At 37.5% G+C, this 25790-nt stretch overlaps 1 protein-coding gene across 1 annotated transcript in view; it reads right to left on the reverse strand.

The window, feature by feature from the left end:
* The window catches only part of LOC145667134 (uncharacterized), a 408945-nt gene that overhangs the window by 33908 nt on the left and 349247 nt on the right, over positions 1-25790 (reverse strand). Inside the window, exon 5 of the mRNA XM_081734875.1 lies at positions 10503-13223. Within this exon, the coding sequence (XP_081591001.1) occupies positions 10503-13223 (2721 nt within the window). The remainder of the gene's footprint in view (positions 1-10502; positions 13224-25790) is intronic.

Consider the following 25790-nt stretch of genomic DNA (forward strand, 5'->3'; position numbering starts at 1 on the left):
GGCCTCCACGCTCTCCTGACATAACCCCATTAGACTTCTTTTTATGGGGTTATGTCAAGGATGAGGTCTACCGAACACGTGTACCAGATCTTGAAACCCTGCAGCAACGAATAACCACAGTCGTTGCATCGATCCCTCCAGTGATGTTGGCTAATGTGTGGATGGAAATTGAATATCGCCTAGATGTGCTACGTGCTACCAAGGGTGCTCATGTGGAAGTGTACTGATGTGACCAAAACTTTTATAGTTTGTAAACAATTCAACACCAGTTTCATATTTCTATCTTATTTCTAGCCTGAGTTATCAATTTCTGTAATCAGGGAAGGACTTCTCGGACACCCTGTATAATACTGACCGCTTCAATACCAGCTTTCATAAAAGAAAGTCTCGGATGATTCTTCTTGCTCTCTCTACCAGATTTCATTCATTTATCTATTGCATATGTAAGATAAATTACAATGTCAACTATCAGTTGCATCTACTGTTGATTGCCTTCTATCAGTATCACATATACTAGTGTAATTAAAAGCAATTACTTGCAGCCACAAATTATGCTCTTTGGTGAGTTTGAAATGGATGAATTCAATCTCAAACAGTTCTAACTATCAAAATATTAATCATTCAATTGTACCAACAGCTCAAGGACCAACTAATACTACCTGCAGAGTTGCGTAGAAAAATAAAAGTGCAATAGCACAAAGAATAGAAAACTAAGTTCAGAAAACAGTGTTTCTAAAACTTTGACCCACGGACCATAAGTGCTCCTTGAGGCACACCCCGTGGTTCTCTTAGACTGAACGTTACTTCAGACAAACAAGAACAATAATAATGTACTTGAGAGTCTTAAACGGTTGTGGATTATATAAATAACCATTACACACAATTTAATAAGGAACCCTCCCTCGTTCTGGTGACTAGCGCGTATACCTTTGCTGTACGTGATCTCGAGTTCGATTCCCGAAACAAGATCACAAAAAATCGCAATCATTTATTTTCATTAATCATCTGCCTCATTCAACCTAAAGAGCGTAATCGTCGGACGTTAAACTTTAAAAAATCAATTTAATAAAGTAAACATATACAAATCTTAATATCTTATAAAGATTTAATTTTCTTGATAGATTTCAATTATTAAAAAGAATAATGTCTATTTTCTTCTGTTAATCTACAGATATATTAAAATGCTAGGTTTATATATTTGTCTCCAATCCTTTCGACGAGATCTCGAAAACCACAAATGCTAGAAACGTGCCATTTTCTGTTCAATTCCAAATTTTGCGTAATTGTCCAGTTTTAATTGAATATTAAAAAAAATGACCGTTATTTCTTTATTACTTTTTAGGTTTAACTAGAAGTGTTGAAATTTTAAAAATGTAAAGCATATCCTACTAGTTATATAAATTCCAACACAACATAGTTGAACAGAGGGGTTGTACATATCTTTGGCGTTTGTTTCATGGCCAATCATAATGAAAAACGAAGGATAACCATTTCTCTAGACTAAGATGAAGCTTTATTATTTGGAGTGTTTTGCTAATTAACACCATACATCACTGACATTATAATTAATTGCGTGTGTAATGTTTTTGATACATGAATTAGAAACTCCAACCAGAAGTAGGCTCAAATCTTACAAACGGTGCGAGATAATGAAAAAATAACCGAAAAATCTCCCATTGCCGATTTTTATGAGAACGTCTGTCACTTGTGTCTGTGAGGAATGAGAAGGAGATAAATGCTGCGCTTTGTAGAGACTGCATGTTCAGCTAGTACTCATTTAAAATTAAAGGAATTTCAATTAATACTGTTTTAAAAATATACGACAATATACTCACAACATCTTTGTTTAAAAATGACAAATTTTCTTTTCAACGAAAGAAGAATAAGATGGATGGTCCATTGAACATTCTCACAAGCAAAAGTGGTCCCTATTTGAGAAAAAATTAAGAAACATGTCTTTACAATGAATATGAAATGGATGGAAGTTAAACAAGATAACATTTTTATCAAAGTTCCCATTTAAATGTTTGAAACACTCCTCAAGGTCTTCATTTAAATGCAGGATATGACTCATTTTAGTCTCCCGAATTGCCACTCTTAACTCGAACAAGGAGTAACAAAATACGTAGTTACCAACGCTATTTCGACTTGCTACAAATGCACTTGAACTTGAACTGTTCGGTGATGGGAAATGAGTGAAACTGGAAAAGGGAAACGGTGCGTGGGAAGGCAATCCATCTTATTGCTCTGTCGTGTTAAACAGTCGCTATCGGCGTAACATGTTTTCAACAACAGTATTTCGATATGGACCATCTCCCAAAACTGACAGTCTCTCGATATTGGTTGAAGGAGCACAGGTGCTGGATGAATCGCTAAACCCATCTGTCACACAGCGATCACTTCTCCCTCTTTCAGGAAGATGGAGAGCGTTGACCTTTCCATGTCTTTGGAGCTGGAAGTTTGGAGACAGAATTCCATTCAACAGAGAAAAGTAAGTTTTTTTTTTTTCCTACAAGGCCAACACCCTCAATGCATAAATCTTTTGATAAAATATTCGAAGAAAAATGTATCCTGCTTTCTTTTTATATACTTAAATATAAAGTTCTGCTTTACTCAACTTCTGCTTGCAGATGTTTGAAATCAACAATACATCCAGCAAGTCTCTCCAGGAGGCATGACCATTTCAGGGGGAGCGGACGCTTTTACATACCAATAGCAAACCTAGTGTTGTTTCAGAATATTAAGACATTAATCATATACATACATATATTATTTGAAGCACGCTATCTAACTGGAATTTGTTTAATGAGAGTGTATGAAGCTAGAAACACAGTATAGCTTCATTTGTGATAAAGATGTATCTTCACGCAGATATTACTTACAATTTGACGCTTAAAAATGTCAGTCATGTTAATTACAAAACAACACTAAATGCTATGTGATACTTGACAGGTTTTGTAACTATAAAGTATATATTTCTTTCATTAAATTAAAAACTCTCGATTACCATTGGCAATGGACGACGTACTTTCTAGTGCCGAAGGACTTGATATATGCCGTACGTGAATAATATTCTCCTTAAGCATGAATTAAAATTTCAGAGTTAATTATAATTTAGGCTGTGCCTCATTAACAATCTCCGTACTGTCCTGTCGCTGGTATCAGAATGAAGATTCTATCTCTATCATTTTGAACTCAATTGTGCCAACTTCGGTACAAGCATCAGTTTATCAAAGTTTAAAAAAGGAATGAGTTTTCAATTGGACCCGCTTATATTTCTCTAAAAGTCACGCCCACGCTCCGCGAAGAGTGAAGTTAATGGAAAAACAAGACGAAAGCACAACATGACCTTTGATTTCCGGAGCATGGTTTCTGCAGTAACACCCGGTAACCCTGGCGCAAATCCCTGGGGATGAGGGGGACATGTCCCCTCCAATCTTGGAATTGGTGGGACTCTGCCCCACCCAATACTCCAATTTGAAATGTGTTTGGGGGGGGGATGTTATGATTTGTGTCCAATTGCCACAAAGGAAAATGAGATTAAATTGATGTCTCCCCAGAATAAGTCTCAAATGTGCCCGCCTCTCAATGTTGAAGACAGATTTGCACCGCTGCTCGGTAAAGATATGAGGATGACAACACCGCCTAGTACATTAGCATAACTATCTAACAGACAATTTACCACCGTTTGGCATGAGTACAGGTAACGTGCGTACTTGCACCCAGTTGATTCATGTGCAAATCCGACGAAGGATTCCACGGTGTAAAACGTTATTTGAAGCTAAATGTGAATGGAAACAATGAAACAAAGTGCGAATAGTGAAGAAATGTGTGTAAAGAAGAATGTGTTTAATTTGTGCTACAAATGGACTTACAGTTGTACATCTTCTGACAACCAAACACATTAATCTCCAATGTGGGTGGACTGTTTTGACCAAGGATCTTATAAAATAGAGGATCTGCCCTTACAACAAAATCTTGAAGCCATACGTCACAGTTTCGCCACCCCTACTCTGCCCACTCCGCCCAATAGGATTGCAATGTTTTGAGGCAACAATCATGGCGAAAACGAAAGTAGCCAATCAGACGATGGCAGAAACGAGAGTAGCCAATCAGACGTGCCGATGCTCGGTTGGTTTTTGGCTTCATCGATTTAATAGGATGAAGATACATATGGGCAGATCCTCTATTTATAACATCCTTGGTTTTGACGCTACAAGGTTACCATAAGCACTTTTGGCTCGAGAGACTGCGTTTCATTTTTGGTGGGGTTCATGTGGTTTTGGTCCTACGTGGTCCTATGTGGTTTGGTTCATGTCTAATATCATGTCAGTACTAAACGGAATGTAAAATTCAAAATAAACCAATTAAGTGCACAAGAGCCTAGTTCGACTCCCGATCTTGACTCGTCCAGATATTTACAGACGTGTTCAAATTATTAGACTTAACATTCACTTTCTGAACATTTTATTGTTCTTACAATATTACGTCAGAAAACGCATTTGAACTTAGTTCAAATTACTTGCTCTGTAACTCTGTTCTATTTTTTTGTGGTCATGGCAAATGCTTTCCAATATCAATAAAACAAATGCGTACGTGACATTCAAATATAAATACTACACAGTGTGTGAATCTAAATTGGAAACAAAAAATGAAATGGAAAACGTACAAGAAAATGATCTCTCACACAAAGATTAATATTTCGTATGAAATCAAATATTGTTTATTACGTCTTTTATCCCTTGTACGAGTTTACCACTTTTTGACTTCAATTCAGTATCATGATACCACAAATTGTTGAACTCCTCGATCAATTGATATTTGGTTGAAATATGCTTCTTCTTTAGCTTTTCCTTCATGAAGCTCCAAGGGTTTTCAATCAACTTGTAGGTATTGGTTCTGCTTCATTGTTCCCTCTTTTATATACAGTTTCTCAGGCCCGAAGACAGACATCACACCTCATGACTGAAGTAGGATACTTCACAGTTTGTTGGAGGCATTCCAACTTAAATTCCTCTCCCGTTCGACGTCGTACATATTGTGAACATTCATCAGACACAAAGACACATGATTCATCACTGAAAAACACTATTCTCCAATCAGCAGCAGTCCAATATTCTAGGCCTCGTGCCCATTTGAGGCTTTTTTTTTTTTGCCATGATTAAAGTAACTTTTGTTTTCTTTCTTGGCCTGAGTGCTTTTATTTCCTCAGCACAAACAATCCTTGGAACAATTTCAGGCGAAATGTCTACACAGTTCTTAGCCATTTTTATGCTTAAGTCTTTAGAAATTGCGTCTCTATTTCCCAGAGCCAATCTTTTTAGTTTTCTGATACCCCTTAACGATAGCTTTGGTTTTCGCCCGTAGACTACTTCCCAACCCTACTTTGCTTATACATTTGCTTCTTGCTCATTGCAACGGAGATTTTACTCATAAATTTTTGCCCTACCCCAACTCTACTAGCGATTTGTCGTTGTGTATATCTTCCTTCCGCCAGAAGTGTTTTGACAACTTCCACTCTAAGCGGAGAAAGGTCTCTGGCTTTTCCCATTATGCCGCGATTACGTGACTTCAAAGAATAAAAGATTAATACACAAAACATGTCAGGATCACTTTAGACTGACCCATTTGAACTGTTGAACGCTTTGAATGTCGTATCTGCTTAGGACTGCAACAACAATACTTCAGATTCTAACTTGTTGATGGAAACCACAACAGCTGTCTACAACTGAAATACCACTTTCAAAACTCCCTCCCCTCCACTAATGCCATCTGCTGTTCAATGGTGATATCACTACTTCAACTGTACAGTAAACAAATGGAGGATCCTATGTTGGTGGTTTAACATTAAATTACATGTTCTAGAACTCCGAAATTAGGACTGGATTTTTCGAGAGTGAGTCTAATAATCTGAACACGTCTGAATATATTTATCTCTGTTTCTTCATGCAACTCCCCTTTTGTTTCGTTATTTTTATTGGCATTTACCCTGCAATAATGTTCTGCACCTTAAAATAAATAAATGAAACTCTGGAATCGGTGGTAAGATTTGAATACGGATCGCCCGATATGGTAGTCACACACGTTACCCCCACAGTCCAACAGGGGTAACTATTCTTTCTTTTCTTTCTTTGACATTTATCTTGTAATGTGCCAAGCCGTGTTCACATATAGTCATAACATTTTTCTGTCCCTACCGCCAAAACAAGGCACCGGAGGTCAAAGGTCATATTTTTTAAATCTTTTCTCTACATCTAGTATGGCCGACACGAGTTGAACATGTGTAGTGTGAAATCGTAATCAACAGACTTTAATATGCTACATTCTCGCATAACTTCAATCTAGGTGCACCAATTTTCAGGATTCTTCTTTTGTTCAAAAGTGTATACTTTCTCGGTGACTTCTCGTAAATTTCTCGAGAGTCTAACAATAGTCTTCAGAGCTAGACCTAAAACGTTAACACCATAAATGTGTGTATAATCACGGATAACTTGCACTTTTGAAAGAATGTACTTTCCTAATGGGTTTCATATACATTTCATCAGAATCTGAAGAGTTTTTGGTATCAGTTTCGATGGCAATTTTATGAGGTATTAATTTGTTTGGCTTGGCACGGTCTTCAAAAAACTTTTTTATAGATAACAGTAATGAACTATTTTCTGCCTTTTCAGCGCTTGCATTACTTTCTGCTCTTTAGCACTCACGTTGGTTTCTTAAAAAAAAATTTTAAAAAATTAAAAAACTCCAAGTTCTTACTAGATTTACAAAAAAAAAAAAAAAAAAGATTTTTTTCTCAGTTTTCTCGAAACACACGCATATCATTTTTGAAGCTCAATAAAATGTATCGATTATATATTGGATATCATTAAACAGTAACAATATTGGAGAATATTTGGTTCGGTGCTTCTTTATAAGAGCAAGCATGCATTTGAACTTTGCCAATGTAACTTTTAGGTAAAACCTGAAACGTTTTTTCTTTCCAGTGGCTTTATAGGAGAAGAAGAAATTCACATTTATCAAAAAATGTGCTTTCCCGTCCAAACCACTTCATAGTTGGTCAGAGGGAAGCAACCCTTATGCTGTGCGAAAGAAGTCTCCTGGGGAAGTTCCCCCTCTCACACTGTTACCAGGTACACGAACCATTTCAATTTACTTCATGTCTACTACATAAAAACCTCACAATTCTCCTTTGAGAGACAAGAAATCTATCAGGGGAGGGGACTGACAGGGGGAAGAGAGGAGACTCAAAGTTTTAACTAAACATGGAAAAATATTCTACACCATGTGATAGTACAGTACACGAAAAGTATTCCATGGTCTTTTGTTCATTTTTCGTTTATTTATTTATTTGCTTATTTCATTTAGAATTTAAGTCCTTTCTCGCATCAAAACTGTACGAGGAAAAATACGAGTCACTGGCATGGTATGTGTTGCCGCAAAGTCATGTCGACAATGGAATTGACTTTAACTTTCTGGTGGTGGTGAGAATTAACATATTAATATCTTCATCATCTCATTCTGTTCATAATGCTTTATGTTCTTAAATGATAATGGATGTCTTGCGTGGTTGCATATTGTTTCTTTGTAGGAGTCACTTAAGATAGAGAAAAATAAATACGTTTCAGGTATCTTCCGTGACTCATATTCTGGGCATAAAATTCTAGAATATTTTAAGCGTTTAACGGGGAAAAAAATGTGAAAAGATAGATCATCTACCAAACGATATAGAGCTGAATAATTTTAATGCGTAATTTTTGAGGAACCGAAAAAACTCCACTTTTTACAAAACCTAAAACCCGATGCTGTAGCAGAACCATCCGACTTATATTGAAGAAACTTACGAAGGTAAGACGAAAAGTGTAGACTAACCTGGCTGCACAAATGCTTCCTTTCGGAGTTATAGGCTGCCGAAAACGTGAAAAAATGAATTTTAAAGGTCCATAGCTCCAAAACTATGGGACCTACTGTAGTCGGGTCAAGACTACATTTATGATAGAAATTAGTATGTGCCCTATCCAAATATCCATGTTTCAGAATTCTGCGGTACTTCCACATAAAATTTTATACTGAGTACTTCAAATTACATGTCCGTAGTTACACTGCCTCTATAAAATTTGCTGCGTGGGTACCTTAGGATTTTTGGATAGGCCGCATACTAATTCCTAAATGAAGTGTTGACCTGACTACAGTAGGTCCCATAGTTTTGGAGATATGGAAATTCAAAGTTCATTTTTTCATGTTTTCGGCAGTCTATAACTCCGAAAGGAAGCATTTGTGCACCCAGGTTAGTCTACACTTTTCGTGTTATCTTGGTGTCAGGAATCACCTCCCAAACGTTGTCGGTGTTGTTTTGAAACACCCTGTATATTAAGGCTTTGGCTGAGTACAACATTGATGAAAAGCTTTAAGAATGAAGCAATCGTTTCCAATTGAATGAGTAAATGTTTTCAATGTTCTTGAGAGTAGAGGATCCAAATAAAACAAATTCTGGGGGTAATCGGATACCTTCACAATATATTAGTCAACAGGCCACATCTATTTGTATAAAGGAGCATGGGGCCAGGCCGTCTAAATTTTTACTAGCCCTCCCTAAAATTTTTACAGTAGGCTTGCAAATGAACTATAATATGGTTGGGTCGGGCCCACCCTAACATCTACCGTCCCTGTTACAGTTTTGGGCTGCCTACGGGTCTGCTTGTATGGCTGTTGGTTGTTTCAAAAGTAATCTTGCATTTATGGTTACAAGTCGATAATAGAGTTGTTAGATTAAATCCTAAAAGTTTCTTGCTTCGTTTTTGCCTCTACGTCTAGCTTTCATTATAAAGCATATTTGTAATGATTGATATGTAGGCCTAACTGATAACTTGCTGCAATAAACTGCTTTTACCATTCTATTTACAAAACTCTTATTTAAAACCAGAGCTATCTCTCACATATAAAGCTATTCTACAATTGAATCTTCAACGATATTCCATAATTCTCAATTATAACCTTATTCAATCCTCCTCTTTTCCATGATTACGATTACAATTGAGTATCTGATTGGATCTATATCATTTTGAGTAGATGTCAAGTATCTCAACACTTCCTACCCGCTCTACTCATTGTTATTACGTTTAATCCTCAACAATAGCTAATTAATTGTTGCGTAACTGAATACCTGCATAGTCGTAAACATGATAAACTATCCAGATTCTTAGCACGATCTCAAAAATCCCAGTGAAAAGGTGGAACGCATGAAATTAAGTGCATCTGTAGAGATGATGATCTGTACATCTATTATACAGCTCACACCTAGTTAACACCACACAAAACAAATTTCTGATCTTCCTTGAGAAACTGAGACATTTCCTTCTGTCCTTACCTTACGAAGTTCCCTTACATTATTTAACTTCTTGGATAATTTTATGCTTTGACTGATTACGATGCATATTTCATATCAAATCTTATGAAGTCCCAGCGCAAGACTGAAGATAATTGTAAGCAATGAAATACATTTTCGCAACCGAGGAAATGTGTTTTCAGTAGAAGACCGGAAACATCTAATCAAAGCAATGGAAAATAATAAGTAAGAATGAACACATGGAAATACCATTCAAAGATTCTGCTGTTCATTATTCTTCTACCTTCTTCGAATACCAAAAGGAGGTAGAAATAAAATACCATCATTCTTACGGCCGTTTCAGCTTCTATTCGAGCAATTTTACAATTTCATTATCCAATAACTACTCAGATTTTGGGCGTAAGGAATTCGAGAAATAATATCTCGGAAATCCTGTAATATTCTTTCCTCTTTAAATGGTGGCAACACATTGAAAGAATGGCTTAGAGACTTCATATTCTTACGAACAGACGGACGAAGACCCCAAAAATCACTTTCTTTCTCTGCATGTAAATCATAAAATATCTAAATGTGGTGGTACGCCGTATTTTATTTTTCATTTATCTTATAATTAAGTTATTATTATTATTTTTTTGCAACACTTAACAAACTTTTTTATATTACCAAAAATAGAAAAAAAGAGAGACAATGAGTGAAGGGGGAAAGCTATCACACAATCGTTCATTATCAACTATAAACTTAAAATATGACAAACTGAAATATTCTACCTAGACACATGCCATTACTTGTGATTTTACTCTAATATAGTAGAAATACTTAGTATACAGGGTGGCCCAAAAGTAGGTATACACCCCTGCGATCTAGCTTATATGTTTATTTGCTTTTGCTGTTCCGAGCTTAAGATATAAGTAAAAGGACATTAAGAACAAATAATAAAAAAAACTAAGTCTACTTGATGGGTAACACTAAAAAATTATATAAAAAGCAATGAGTTGAACAGTACGGAACTTTTGAGGCACCCTGTATAATGTTTGCAGTAATTAATATCAATGTTTTAGAACAATGCGTCGATTAACTGGAATTAGATATTAAAACTCCTCTATAAAAGCTACGAAGGAAAGCCCTTTCACATTTGTAACAATTAACAGAGGAATCTTACCCGTCAAGCCACGCCGCACTTGAAGCTCCCCTGCTCTTTCCGTGTCCTGTTGGTCCCCCTCTTGGCTTTCCCCAGTCGTCACTTGGTGAACGCTCTGACTAGATGATGCCTGAGAGAAGCCACTGGATCGGTCCTCTACGCTGGCTTCACGTAGACGTCTCCGTAGTTTTGGCATGTCGAAAGGCAGGTCCCGAAGGTCATCGCTTCGTTGTGGTTGAGAGACGATAGAACTAGCTACTGAAGTTGTGCTTCCCGATGTGTCGCGAGTGGCCGCCATTCTCCGCCTGAGCTTTGGCATATCGAAGGGAAGGTCACTGAAATCTTCCATTTTGCTTTTCTCCTGTGACTCAATAGATATTCCACTATCGGAGCCTTGAATCTCAGCCTCTCCAGATGATTGCAGTGACAAATTAATTAAGTTCTTATTCTGAAGACGTCGTTTCAACTTAGGAGCATCCCACGCCACGTTGTTAGCGTCTGGTAACTTCGCACTCGCCACCGTTGGAGACTCCACTTTGCTGGCGGAGGTAGCAGTTTCCGATTTAAAGTTATCGTCTCCCGTTGAGGGCGAACCTTTCTGAGAATTATTGTTCTTGTTGTTATCCGACGTTTCAGACACCGGTTCCTGAGACTTATCCGATATGGGAGAGAGAATATGGAGTTTGTTGGCTTGGACAAAGCGGCCACCATGAGATACCAAAGGAGTTGGACAGTGATGATGATAATGATGATGATGATGGTGGTGATGATGATGTAGGTGATGGAGATCAAGATGTGTTCCTCCTCTGGACCCCGCTGAATCTGAGCTGTGGGAACTTAGTGAGCTGCTGCGTCGACTTTCAGAGCTCGTAGTACTTCTGTTACCTTCGCTGGTGCTACTTCGGATGGATTCCAAACTAGACATTGTGCTACCGCTGCTACTACTCGTAGCCATGCTTTCCGTACTAGAATACTTGGGTCGAACCCCAGTCAACTTTAGGGACGGCCTTGTTCCTCTGCTAGTCTGGTCCTCTCCTGGCCTTCCTTTGAATTCCATTATAGTTCCCTTTTGGTTCTCCGCTTGTCGTGCATCCGTTTGTTCGCCGGAGTCCGATTCCTCTCGGGCCCTAAGCGACTTAATCGGCAACCTTGAATCCTTCAATCGGGGCGGCAACGAGGGACTAGAGGACGGTAAATTGGGAGCACTCCTGATGCTGTTCATCCTGAGGTCCTTGTTGTGGAACTTGGCAGGCAAGGGCGCCGTAGATGGAGGGGATGGAGCGTAGCCTCTGAGGGGCGGAGGAGACGGCGCGTAACCCGTTGGTGGGGGCGGAGTTTGAAAGAGTGACTTTTGTCCCTCTCGACTGGACATTTGGCTGCTTTTGTCATCGAGGTGGAGATCGTCTAAGTCCTGAGATATCGTAATGTCATCACTGTCCCTTCTCTCTAGCCGAGGACGTTCAACCCATCTACCTTGCGACGCAAACTCTAAACCCTCAATCTTTTCTCCCGCTGTAGTCTTAGCTTTGAAGTCCATCAGAATTCGACTGGGGATAGCACTTGGCTTCGGCTTGTCCTCACGTAACAGAGTAACTTTTCTTTTTTCCTTAGGAGTGAAAATTCCCAAACTGGTCGGGTCTTTTGACGGGCCAGCACGAGCTGGTTTAGGCGTAGACCCTTTCCCAGATTTAAAAGGGAACATCCTGAGGATTGGATGGTTGGTTACCCTGTCAATCTCTTCGAGATCATCGTTCGATCTCTTGACTTTGCAGTCGAAGGCTGTTTCGTAAACGTGTCGCTGCCTGCCACTCATATCTGTCTCGAGGTTTTCTTCTTCTTCGTCCTCTTCAGCAAATTCCCTTTGAGGATCTACGTTCTCCAACTCCTCCTTGTTCTCGCAGAAATCCTCGCATCTTACGGGACAAGAGAACAACACTGGAAATTTGAGGTCGGTGTTCAGAGCACGCAACGCGTCCACAGGCATCCGTTCCTGCAAGAATTCCCAGTCCACCACAAAAGTTGAGAGGATGGTTCCTGATGAAGTAAGGTCGGGACACGTCCCATCATCTTGGTTGGTGATTTCAGTAAGAACAGTTCTGATTCCGGGGTCAGCCTCGCCTCCCAAGGGAGGCTGACACCCATTGGAACCCCCCCACGGATCCAAGCACTCTTGACAAGTTTCCAACACTTCTTCCTCTACCACTCGATGAACACAATTCACGTCGCACACGAAACGATCTTGTTCCTGAAAATATATCCTTTTCTCAATATCCTCACACACGCTACAAACATACTGCTGATGATGGTGTCGTAAATAGTGTCCTCGGATATCTCCGGAGATAGAGTTTCGTTTAGGAAGACCTCGCCGTACCCGAATGCAGGATTCCCGAGGACACGGCGAGTCAAGGCTCAGACTTTGCCGAAACCTCCTCTGGTGTCTCCGTAGTCTTAACTGCTGAGGCTGTTCCGGCGACTCGGTTTTACAACTGCAACACACAACTTGTTCCCTTGTCACTTCAGGGCTCTTGTCTTCCTTCTCGGAGGCTTCAGGTTCAAGCTTCCGGAAGAGATCCCCATAGTAATAGGGCGAAGGATGTCTTTTGACAGGTTGCTGGGACTCTTGTTTGTCTTCGATCTCCTCAAAGAGATCGTTGGTCACGCTGTTACCTTCGCCCTCTGTCGACGGAAGACCAACGGCTTCGTAGACTCCATCGTCTTCCGGAGTTCCCGATTCTGTTCCATCTGAAAAACAGACAAAAAAGAGCTGTATTAGTATTGGACTAACGTGTAACGCAAAACAAATTATAATTTATCTCTAAACATGTGTCATGAAAAGTAGAAGGTGAGACTACACTCAAATTAAATTCAATATCTTACTGTGTATTATAGATAGAAATGGTGGATGGCATATTATCCTTGAAATTTTATATTCATTTCAGGTAAGAGATGAATGCCTCAGTTGACGTCACTAGGATCAATGGTGCTAAATGTACAGCAACAAGATACAGTCGCAGATAGACGACAACGATCGTGAAGCTGTGAGACTAGCGAGACGAACTTGTTTGAAGGAGGTTTGCGCTTGGGAATTCCGAGTCTTCAGCATGCTGGAAAGAACAGTTAGGAAGAAATTGTAGACATTCCGTTATCCATGTAGTAGAAAGCAATACGTGTCGTTGCAAAATGTTGCCGATTATGTTGTATTGCAAATGGCGAGAAGAATGAATTAAGTGACTGGATGTTGTATTGTTGTCTACCGTTAGTTTTAAATTCATATCCACGGTATTGTACATGCATCTATAATTTTGTGATTTGATTAAATGTGCAATGAAACGTGAAGCCGCATTTGTGACGATCCTCTACAATAATTGAAGTGCAATATTACCATTCTAAAGGCACCATCTTTGTTTTTCAGTCCATTGATTTATACGTGGACTGTTTTCGTGAACAACAAACTTAAATTTTATTGTTTGATTTCGCCTTCAGATTTATTTAAATGCCCCCTGCTTGGTAAAAAGGGAATTTTATTACCTATATTTATAATATATTTACTAATATACTAATTATAGTGATCTGTAAATATTAAAAATGCATAAAATGGAATTTGTCACGAAGAAAGGGATATTCAAATAAAGAATGAAGTACTAAAATTCTGTTCATTTCAAAGAGAATGTTAAAAAATGAAATGAAATATTTTGAGTTTTACGTCCCACGCTTATGCCGGTAAGTCTAAAGGAGACGGTGATGATGAAAAATGAAGGAAATGGTGGAATGAAGACAGTGGGAGGAAACGGGAGAACCCCGAGGAAACCCACGCACACGGAGTTTGTCCATCATAAAGTTGACTCGGTGGGGCCTGGGATCGAACCCGGGACCCCAAGCATCAGAGGTGAACGCTCGACCACTAAGCCACCGTGGCCCCAAGAGTAAGTCATGGGCTGAGAAGCCAACATGGCTTAATAATAGTGTAAATAACACTGCTCATTATTAACAACCTATGACCATATTTAAAGAGAAAACAATTTTAAATTAAAATTAAATTCCCAACAAAGCAGTAGAGTTACAGATAATATTGTATAACAAGAAAAATACTGAACATTACACCAACTAATTCTTCAGACTTTATAATATTAATACGTATAACATTAATACTATAGTGTTCCTAACAAAAAATAAAATTGATGATACGATGCAATGTATGTTGTTAGAATAAGGTAGGCGCCAGTCATAATACGTTTAATGAAACCATTGTTACAATATAAACCGTAACACAATTCAATAATACTTTTATTTTGTTCGGAGTTCTAATAAAAATGCACACAAATCGTCAAGGAGAATATTTTGATTAATACACATACACAATTATTATGGTAATATAGGAATTTCTAGAATACAAATTTCCATTATTAAAAATGTTACTTCGTGTACTGCGGAAATACATAACTTTTTAAACTACGGGCCGAAGCTACTCAAGTGCTTCTGAATTTTCATATGTTCTGCAGGAATATTTTGAATAGGGGGCTGTTCTTCAACGAAGATTCAGTTTCCATGAAAATGCAATCGATAGGCAACAGACATTATTTTCTAATATAGTTGGTTCGTTAGATTTCAGTTGAACGTCCGGTCCCTTTCAGGACCCCACTACATGAGCCGAAGATTTGGAGTTCAAGGTGGAATCCGAAACGCATGAACCCCACGGACAATTTTAATATACACACTGTGTTGCAACTATGTTAAATAAAATGATCCAATTAAAATTCTTCCATATTGGTATTTGAAACCATGTGTATGCTTGTTATATGTAAATTCTCAATATCCTATGTCCCCTAAAAGTCGTAAAATTTTTAGTGTTTTTTTTTTCTTTTTTTTAAAAAAAAATAAAATAAAACGGCAATCCTACTCGCTTTTGCTGTGCTCTGTCTCGTTCTGTAACACTTGTCATGTTTACGTGAACTTTAAAACAAACAGTATTGAACTCTGAAAGCTATTTTCTTTCACTTACGAAATAAAATTTAAAACATAAATATTTTCACTATGTACATGTATTGGGAAAAGTTACTTTCTATGATGTGTAATAAGTATGTAAGCATATGTTCTCTAACGCCGTGATTTCTATTATTACATATACGTACTTATGAACTAAGAATAGTTTCGGAAAAGACTGAAATTTTTACTATTATTACCTTAAGTCTTCGTTATAAACAAAATCAACTTAAACCTATTAAAAACATATCTCAAAAGTGGTTTTGCGTAGGGTGCAACAGTTAATCATTTTATGCAAAGTGTCCCTATAATCAAAATAAACGGTTTTCTTTTTTGAAATATAGAAAGGGAAATGGAGGGAAAAGTGTGCATATAAGCTAACTGTTAAAGCTGATCTCATTCAAGATTTATGGATGCACTTTTGTTATATTTCGGCAAATGAATAGTTCCTTTTTCCCCTTAGAGCCTCATATGAAGTACAAATATTAAAAAAGGATATTTTCATTACATATACACCCTCTGTGTCACATGTCAGTAGAACTTATGTAGAAGATAACAACAAACATAATATTTAAATAAGTTATCTTAGCAGCTGCCTAAAGGAAAGAAGACGGGATTATAGAAGCCCATAATCATACGGCAAGTTAGTACATCGATTGTAACAGGTATGAAGGGTAATTAAACACAGACAACCTAAAAAAAATTTTTCCCATAATGCGATTTTTCTTCTTGGCAGTAATAAGATGAAAACTGAAAGAACGTCTGAGATTCCGTTTCTCTTTTTTTCTAGGCTTTCCTTCAGCAACTATTTTTTCGTTCTGGAGTCGCCTGAAGGCGTTCGTTGTCATCGTACGATACACGCACTGAGAGAGAGAGAGCTTTATGAAAATTCCCTCTGAACTGATCTGGTGACAGCCATAATGTCACCGGGGAGTTGACGAATAGCGTCGGGAGGAAGAGGGGGAGAGACTTCATTATAAACTGTGCGCTTGAATGACCTCCGGATCTATAAAGAAGGTTTTCTTCCAAAGACGGTGAAGGGTGGACTACGAACGCAGGGGAAAGACGTGACTTCATCCAACTCCATAGCCACCTGCTGTCACACATACGTCCACGTGAATAACAAAAGCCATTAAAATCACTAACGAAAGCATGCTTCAAATTTTACAATTTATATGCCTTAAAAGTCTTATTATTAATTATTGGTTAAAACATATTTCATGTATACAAGAAGACATTCTGACTGAGTGACTGATCAATTCTAGGCCAAATTGTTTCAGCTACAAACTTGAAATTTAAATAGGATTTGTGACCAACTACAATGAAGGAAGAATTTGGCATCCCGCTCAAAATTCTCTATGATATAGGTCTAAGTGTGAAGTATTTCTGTTCGGACCATCCATGGGAAGGAAATGTACTATTGTCAACAAAAGTGCATTAGCCCCTGTATTCTACATATTCTTAGTACATTCACTAATAATCTTGATAGATACATTGTGCTATAAATGAGAAACTGAAATCGGAATTGGTCATTTTATTATATTTACCAGTAATTACCACTTCTTTAAAATTATCGAAACAGATGAAAATGAAATTTATTCTTTAAACTTATACTTCAACTACAGGAAATTACTTTAAGAAGTCCTTTTTTCACTCTCAATAAATGTATAAAATTCCTTACAAGTAAATTAAAAATTTTCCCTGATTCAGTCCCTGTCGTCTCTTTAAAATTATTTCTTATAACAGTTTTAAGAAACTCTGTCATCTCTTTAAAATTATAACAGTTTTAGATTTACAGAATGAAAGTTACTTGTTAAATCTATAATTCGAAGTAGATAAAATTGCTTCCAACCAGATACAAATTTGAAAAAAAAAAAGTCATAAAGGGGCTGGTAAGAAGTTTGTACAAAGAGGAACGAAAAATTGGTCGCAGTAACAGATGAAAGCATTTGCTAGTCTTTAATAGTCTCTAATATATATATATATATATATATATATATATATATATATATATATATATATATATATATATATATATATATATATATATATATATATATTAATAAATGTTCTTAAAAAGTATCAACAAAATAGAAACCGTACTTAAAAGTAAAGAATAATTCAATTTTGAGAAAGATTATTTGTTTTAGAAGTTTTATATATATATATATATATATATATATATATATATATATATATATATTCATTATGTCTATAAACAAAAGCATGGCCAGCACTCTTATATGCAATCAAATCATAAATTCTTCAGTTCCCATGTACATCAAGTAATTCAATAGAGCCCCCTCCCGCCCCCCTATGTTTTTCTTATTAGTCATGTCATTAAATTTTTAAAAATTAATTTTCCTGGAAACAGCGTTTTCTTTCTTTTAAATATCTTTTAGTTAATTTTAATCTTTATTACAATCTGTTTTATCTAGTTTGTTAAATGTTTAAAGGAAAGCATGTTGCATTTTATTATTTTTTAAATCTCTTATGAAAAATAGTGAAAATCTGCAATTTTGTTGGAGCTCTTGAACGTTAACCCCTGAGTCTTTCTATTTCAACTGTGCCTCTGCTGTCGATGCGTGTTTTACCGCATCTCCTTCGAAAAGTTCCTACAATGGTTGGATGCGAACAAGGTTGCCACATTGAAGTACTTCACGGTCTTCGTTCTGTACTGCCTTGTTAGCCATTCTAAGCAGCGTACGATTTTCACTCGCCAAGACCAAAGGACTGAATGACAAATTTCCAATACAGTCGAGGTTATTTACCTCTTTCTCCAAAGCAAAGGGAAGTTTTCTTCCGTAAGAGGGCGGCAGGGTGGGACCAAAGTATGTTTCACATATTTTCCGAGGGCACACTTAAAGTACAAAGGCTCTATATATTTCATAATCTTATTTTAGCCAACATTGAAGTTGGTCTGATAAGAAATAGATGAAACTAAAAACATAGAAATATATAACAGCAGCCACGGCGGATTGTATGATCGCTGTCAAATTTCATCAAATATGACATCGGAAAATGAGTAAATTATTGTTCCAAGATTTGAGAACACGGTACAGCCGCTGTAAGTTCAACAAAACATGGAAAATCTTAAAGTTCTGAGCATAATTGCTCCAGCTATTTCCAGAAACAATTTGCCATTAAAAAGAAGATCTTAATTGCTGATAAATAAATGTTTAGCACATTGGTTATGTGAGAGGCAGTCAGAGTATCTAACTGACTAAATATCTTCTGCTTCTTTCCTTACTTGGGATTGCAGCTAGATTCCACATGCGTCACAAACGTCAGAGACTTAAGTTCCGTCTGTCCAGAGGTTTCGTTGGCAAAGCTAATGTGCAGGCTTTCGTGGTTCCCGATATCAGCTCAAGTAGCGGTCCGAATCCTACTGCAAGGTGATAGATAAAAATTGGGAATGGAATTTCGGAAAGAAGTCAGATATCCTATATTTAGAGATATATTCCAAAATTTTCCTGGTAGGTCTAAGGGAATATCAGGGTCAGAATTTTCAGACGCAGAATTCGAACACAGCCCCCCCCCCCAAAAAAATGCAAATTCCGAAACATGATTACTAACCGATTATGTTCGGACTTTAGGTATATAAAGTGCAGTCACTGGGATTTAAATTGGTTCTGCTTTATATTTTGTATTACAAGGTGCGCAGAGAGATACCAGTCGAGTTATTGTTCTTCAAGATTTGGTTGATGGGTTGGATGAAAGTTTAGCGTTTCTTTCAGTACCGAGCCTATATAACACGTGAATGTACAGTTTAAGATTGAATCTGGACGATCGTTCAAGTTACAAGTCTCTCTAACCGGGAATCGAACACAGGATACCGAGTGCTAGCGTCTTCACGAACGGTTAGGACATGTCCTTTCGAAGTATACTGAAGTTTCAGTTTGCTGGGCTGAAAGATAGGAGGAGTAAGTGAAGAGAGGGATTGATCTTGTCAGGTAGAAAGAATTCTTCAATTGTTTATCTCTTGTCTCTAGTCTTCATTTATAGTTTTCTAATTACATGTAAAGTAGATTATGTACATTGAGAATGAGAAAATTTAACCACACCATTTGATTCGCATTGCAGCCATGTTGTCTCTCTTAATGTTAGCTGTGTTATTTTCAGTGCTAACCAAACCCAGAGTGACAGAATGGAATAGCCGAGGATAAAACAGTGAGATGGCTAGTTAAAGTGAAAATAAGATAGAAAGTTAACGAAGTTGTTGGAAATTAATAAAAATAGAAAAAAATAAATTACGGATGCTAACGGTCTTGAACTTCACAGAGATTCTCCAAAAATACGAAACGCGTCATCACTTCCCTCTGACAGAAGCAAGATAGGTGGATCGATTGTGGATGTTCGCTTTTCATTTGGGGAGAGTCTTTGAAAGGGAAAATCCCTCTCGCTCTATATAGGAAGTCTTTTCAAAGTGGAATCACCTTTAAAATCCCATTCTTTCCTTCTCAACTGCTGCAGCCTTTATTCTCTCGGACGAAGAATGATAAATTCGAAGGAGCTCTCAACGAGAAGAGAATTGGAGTCTTCAGGGTTAAAGGATGGAATTACTCTTCTTTCGCTCTACTGTATTTAGCACATAGGCATTAACATTACTACTTTCTACGTTGTAGAAGTCTCACACTAACACTAACTGTTAACCTTTTGCAAGCCTTGCGTACAGAGAACTTCTAAAAGCTTTGCAGTTTAAGTTATAATTCAAACTGAATATTTAACCAAAACAAAGAAAGACGATAGTCATTTATTCTTTTCTGAAACCATTTTATTAGTGTTAGAAAATGGGTTTGGGCGGAAAGTGATTGCTAATATGCGAATGGCCGGTACGTTGTTCGGGAAGCACTATGTGTTTAAGATAAATCATGTCGGAATGTTTCAAGTTGAGTTTTCGATATGTGTAATAAAAAATATATAGAGTTTAGAAATATGGTCTAGATTTGGAATTATAAACATGAGTTGTGTTAGTCAAAGATTGCCTGGTAAACAGATTTACAATAAAGATTTATTTTGAAGAAATTAAGTATTTGTGGTCGATGCTAAAGAATAAATATAGTCCGCTAGAAGGTTATATACAGGGTGGTAGGTAACTCCACCGATAAACTTTGGGAGGCGATTCCTTATACGAAATGAAAAAAAAAAAGTTATAATAAACATGGACCGAAAAATGCCTCCTTTCAGAGTTATGATCCATTAAAAATTCGAAAAATCATTTTTCAAAACTTTCTAACTTAGAAACTATAGGACCTATCCCAAGCGGTTTAAGGAATTACACAGGAACTGGTGTACGATCTAGCTAAATATTGATGTTTCAGAATTCACCAGTACCAGCGAATCGAACGCACCACTAGTACTTAAAGGAGTATTCCTATACTTCAACTTCCTTTTTACAGTTCCTTTCACCGATAACGGAGGATGGTAAAACATGGATATTTAGATAGAGAACATAATAGTTCCTGTGTAATTCCTTAAACCGCTTGGGATAGGTCCTATAGTTTCTAAGTTAGAAAGTTTTGAAAAATGATTTTTCGAATTTTTAATGGATCATAACTCTGAAAGGAGGCATTTTTCGGTCCATGTTTATTAGAACTTTTTTCTTTCATTTCGTATAAGGAATCGGCTCCCACAGTTTGTCGGTGGAGTTCCCTACCACCCTGTATATGTAAGATATAAATAAGGCAGATTGCTTTAACAACGAGTAAGGGATTCGGTACAGAAGCTCGAGTCATTCTGACCAACTGTGCATTTTGTCCATCTGTGCTTTAACAGATTTCTCAGCATACTGATATTCGAGCTAACAGCAAAGCTCCCACATTGTTATGTGGTTAGCGTACGTACCTTTGGCGTGGGAGACCCGCATTCGATTCCCAGCGTAAGGTCACGTGGTTCGGATCACAAGTTAAGCTGTAGGTCCATATCTCTTATAGCCTCGCTGCTGAACGGACGCTAAACTCAAAGTCAACCAATCCAAATGACTGAATACATGTTTTCTAAATATCATCTCCTCTCCAAATCAAGCAGAAAAATTCAAGTAAAAGTGCAGGAAGGCTCTACAACCGTCACCAGCTTATGTAAGTAATTTTTGTGGACGCTCTGTATATTTTGGAAAGACAGAAAACATTCTTCAATTTATATTTTATTTTTGCGACGCAAATAATTTCTTTTCTTCGGTGGGAGCTGCTAGTAATTGATTTCTTTCCCACGAATTAGAACAAAAGAATCTTTCATCGTTCACTCATGTGAAGCGTTTTTTCACCGTGAGAGGATTTTAGTGAGTAACAAAGACCACATTCATTATCTGAACTATGATAATAATCATATTTCTACCACTGGGATCTTCAATGTTTCTTCCTTACTCATTAATATACAAAGACTACGTTCTATAGTTATTTCGAACTGAATTGTTTTCTTCAATTATTTATAGAAATACTGGCAGGCCAGAGCAGAACAAATGTTTGAACGACTAATCGGCGCCAACCATATCGCTGTGCCCACCCCCCCTTATGTCTATGACGCACCCCCCCCCAATTGTCTATCCGTAGGTGTTCTTCCATGAAAAAATCTTCTTTTCGATTAATGTTACCCCCCCTCATCAAACATATTTATATAGATTTTAACCCCCCCAAATATTTCAATGACGCAGTTTGCGTCATAGCCTACCCTTGTGGGCACCCCTGTCGCTCAGCCAATTTTTATCTCCACGTTCTCACGTCCGAACTATTCACCTCTCCTCTTACATTGTGGCCAGTGAACTGTGAATTAACGCAAATTCTTTTAACATTTAATTTGCATATCCATACAGGTGGCTTAATCTCATTACGCTTTAAAATGAACTGCCAACATTGACCAGTTGGTCAACCCAGCTCACACCTAGAGCACCTCGACTCTAGGAGTTTTTCTCCGCGTGTCAATATAGCCAACACGTTCGTTCAATTAAGTAAAGCAGCATACGTCTCATAGCCAACCAAAGATTTGTAGAACGGCTAGCCATGTTTAGTGAAGTCCCGGGTCCGCAGACCCAGTGCGTATAATTAGTTAACGGGCCTACCAATGCCCTAATTGTGTAGTGTGACTGTCTCAGTTCATTCTGCTGGCTACTACTATAAACTTTTTTTTTACGGATTCTTCTCGTAGCACGTAATTTTATGTCGTGGGATTACTTTAGTGTTACCCCACAGTGTTAACCCCATGTGCATTAGTGAGTGGTGTGAGAAAAGTGTTTGAGGCGAACCCCCAGATATAATATTTCATCCACATACATATGTGATACAAAAATAAAGGGCTATAACGTCGTGAAATGTGAAGTGTAATTTTATATTAGTGGAAATAGTTAAGTGTTTACATCTATATCAGTGTTTATTGTTATGATTGTTTTTCTTCCATTTTTTTTTTTTTTTTTTTTTTACACATAGTGCATTTAATGAATAAGCTTAGTGTATTCTATTTAATGTGTTTTTGTTGCGTGTATGAATGATATATCTGTGTGTCGTGGTCTGAGTGATCATCTGGATATCTGTGAGGATTTTGAGATGAGACATCCGAACCTCTCGGTGCTTGATGCTCCTCTCATTGTTAAGACCTGAGGGCGATCCGGGAAAAGATCAGTAATCCCTTTTCTGGAAATGTTCTTTGATGTCTTAACCAGGTAAGTTCAGGTCTCATGAAAGTATTCGTTGGTAGGAAAGCAAGGGACAGATCCGGAAAGCGGTTACAGTTTCCCTTATATATAATGAAACAAAACAGCGGAATGCAGAAAACTCATTGTTCTTAAGATTGTGTCTTCAGAGACGCGGAACATTCAAACAGAACGGCGAGTCTTTTAAGGTAAAAGTAAAGGAATATGTAGTTGTAACTATCTCTACAGTTGAGAAGTATTTTTTTTATTATTTATTTTCCATTTCAGTTGATGTTACGCAGAAGTGACATCCATCTATTTAAAGCAGGGCTAGCAGTCCCTAAATCAAACTAAACCTTTCAATTTTACATTTCACGGTTATGTCCCTTAGGCTAAAGGAGACGGGTCATTAATTTATTTATTAACACAACAGGTCAAATACAGTGTTCAAACATTAGAATACATTTTTACAATAGTTTGCCTTACAGGACATTGTACATGTATCTACTTTATCATGTATTTCAGATAATTTGTTAGATCATATATTTCCCAAATGGTGACTTGCAATAGAAGAGAATGCAATGTATTAGTTCTAGTTCCAACTGAAGGAAGATGGAAGGTTTAACGGAGATACGAAGTCTGAGCAATTGAATTCATTTTGAACTTTTTTAAGGAATACCAGACGGATAATACTACGCCTTTTTATAATGAGTAAATATTAAAATTGTGTACTATGATTTTAAAGTGAGGGGTAAATTTTGTTACTTTGTATACGAATACCTAAGAAATATCGACTGAACTTTTTCAATTTGTTGGCGTTAATTTTGTTACGAGAGTTTCCAAATTACAATTTCATATTCTAACTTGGTTCTTACACATGGGTAATACATGTCCATCAAATGCTCATATACTGCAGTGTAACACACAAATTCCAGAGGAAACCCACGCATTCGGTGTTTGTCGCCCACAAAGCTCACTTGGGATGAGCTGGAATCTAACCAATGACCCAATACTCCAGAGGTGAACGCTCTACCACTGTACTACCGCTGCCCTCAAGAAATATTTTTTGTTCGAGCGTGAATTGATAACATGAATACTACTTTCCTTCTGCCGTTTCTCTATTAGTGCTCTCAAACGGGTCGGGTCAGCTCGAGTCAGGTTATGGGTCGGGTTATCGGGTCGGGTTAATCGGGTCAGTTCACTTTGGTCGACTGAGTTTAGGTTGAGCTTCTGTTTTTCACTAGCTGCGTAATTAAAGATAGCAATTTTCAATTCATTTTATAGAAGCCATAAATCTATTTTGAACACTTGCAGCTAGTGTTTTTATGGTAAATGCTTATTTTTGTACTTGTGTGTACTTTAATTTGTAAATGTGGAAGATTGATTTTACCAATCGACTGTAATATTAATATCTACGCCAATATGGAGTCTGGATTTAGAACAAAACTAGAAGTTGTTTAAGCAAGGCCAAAAGAAAGATTGGATATGGACGATCAAGTCCAAGCAGGGCCGCGGTAGTTCAGTGGTAGAGTATTCATCTCTGGTGCATGGTGTCCATGGTTCGATCCCAGCTTGTGCTAAGTGGCTTTGTGGTGGAGAAACGCCGTGTAGGGGGTTTTCTCGAGGTTCTCCTGTTTCCTCCCACTTTCTTCATTCCACCATTGCATTCATTTCTCATGGTCACCATATCCCTTAGCCTCGGTGCAGAATTGAGAGACCTTAAACTGAATATTTCATTTTATTTCACCAAGCCCAAGAACATCGATACAAGAATAAGATAAAGATTGGATATGCAAGACGAATTGCATATTAATCTTGCTCTTGGCCTTGTTTTGGTGATCACGAAGTGGCGATGAGCATATTTTCTTGCTTTCCGTATAGTATGAAAGACCATAATCAAAATCACTCTTGGTCTTCATTTGTACCGATGAGGCGAGCATTCTTGGCTCTTGTATAGCATGAAAGACCATCAAGACTACGAAATGCAGGACCAAGACTTGACTGCAAGACAAAGAATAAGACGCAGTATTGATGACCAAGACCCAGGGTGCGAATTGTTTGAATTTCATTTGTTGAGCTGAAAGTGATGAAATAAAATTAGTACTTTATAATTAATTATCATACTGTATTTTTAAATTTTAAATTACAAAATTCATATTATGTATGTTCTTACTTGCTACTATATGTACTGTAAAATACGTTTTAATTACCGAGAAAGAAAAATCAAAGTGGCGCGGGTCCCAGAATCATAAGAACCTATTTTGGAATGAAAGTTGAAGGGTTGGAAAAAATCACAGGTGTTCTCCCGTTTCCTCAACCCTTATTATTGTAGTTAAACGATTTTCTTTTGTCTCCGCCAAGAGACTCTTGCTACTGCCTTCCGAGAAGACCCCCTGCCGTCCGAGCAGGTGAGAACACTGACCTTGAATAAAAATTTCGTCACATAGAACTAAAGCAAGAAAAAAATAATTTTCTCCCACGTCGGACACTGGTATCAGTTATAAAAAGAAATAACTAAACCTCAAAAGTGCCAAATATTCATTAGGGTGCATATACAAATCCCCCGCTTGATCCAGCTAGTGGTTAACGTGTAAGACTTCGGTACACGTGGTCCGGGTTTAATTTCCAATGGGAGTGCATTTTGGCGTTCACCCAGTGTCGTGACCTAGTGCTCTCAAACGGGTCGGGTTGTCAAGTGGGATCAGTCT

The sequence above is a fragment of the Thermobia domestica genome, chromosome 12, assembly GCF_964235325.1.
Source record: "Thermobia domestica chromosome 12, izTheDome1.hap1.1, whole genome shotgun sequence".
Taxonomy (NCBI): domain Eukaryota; kingdom Metazoa; phylum Arthropoda; class Insecta; order Zygentoma; family Lepismatidae; genus Thermobia; species Thermobia domestica.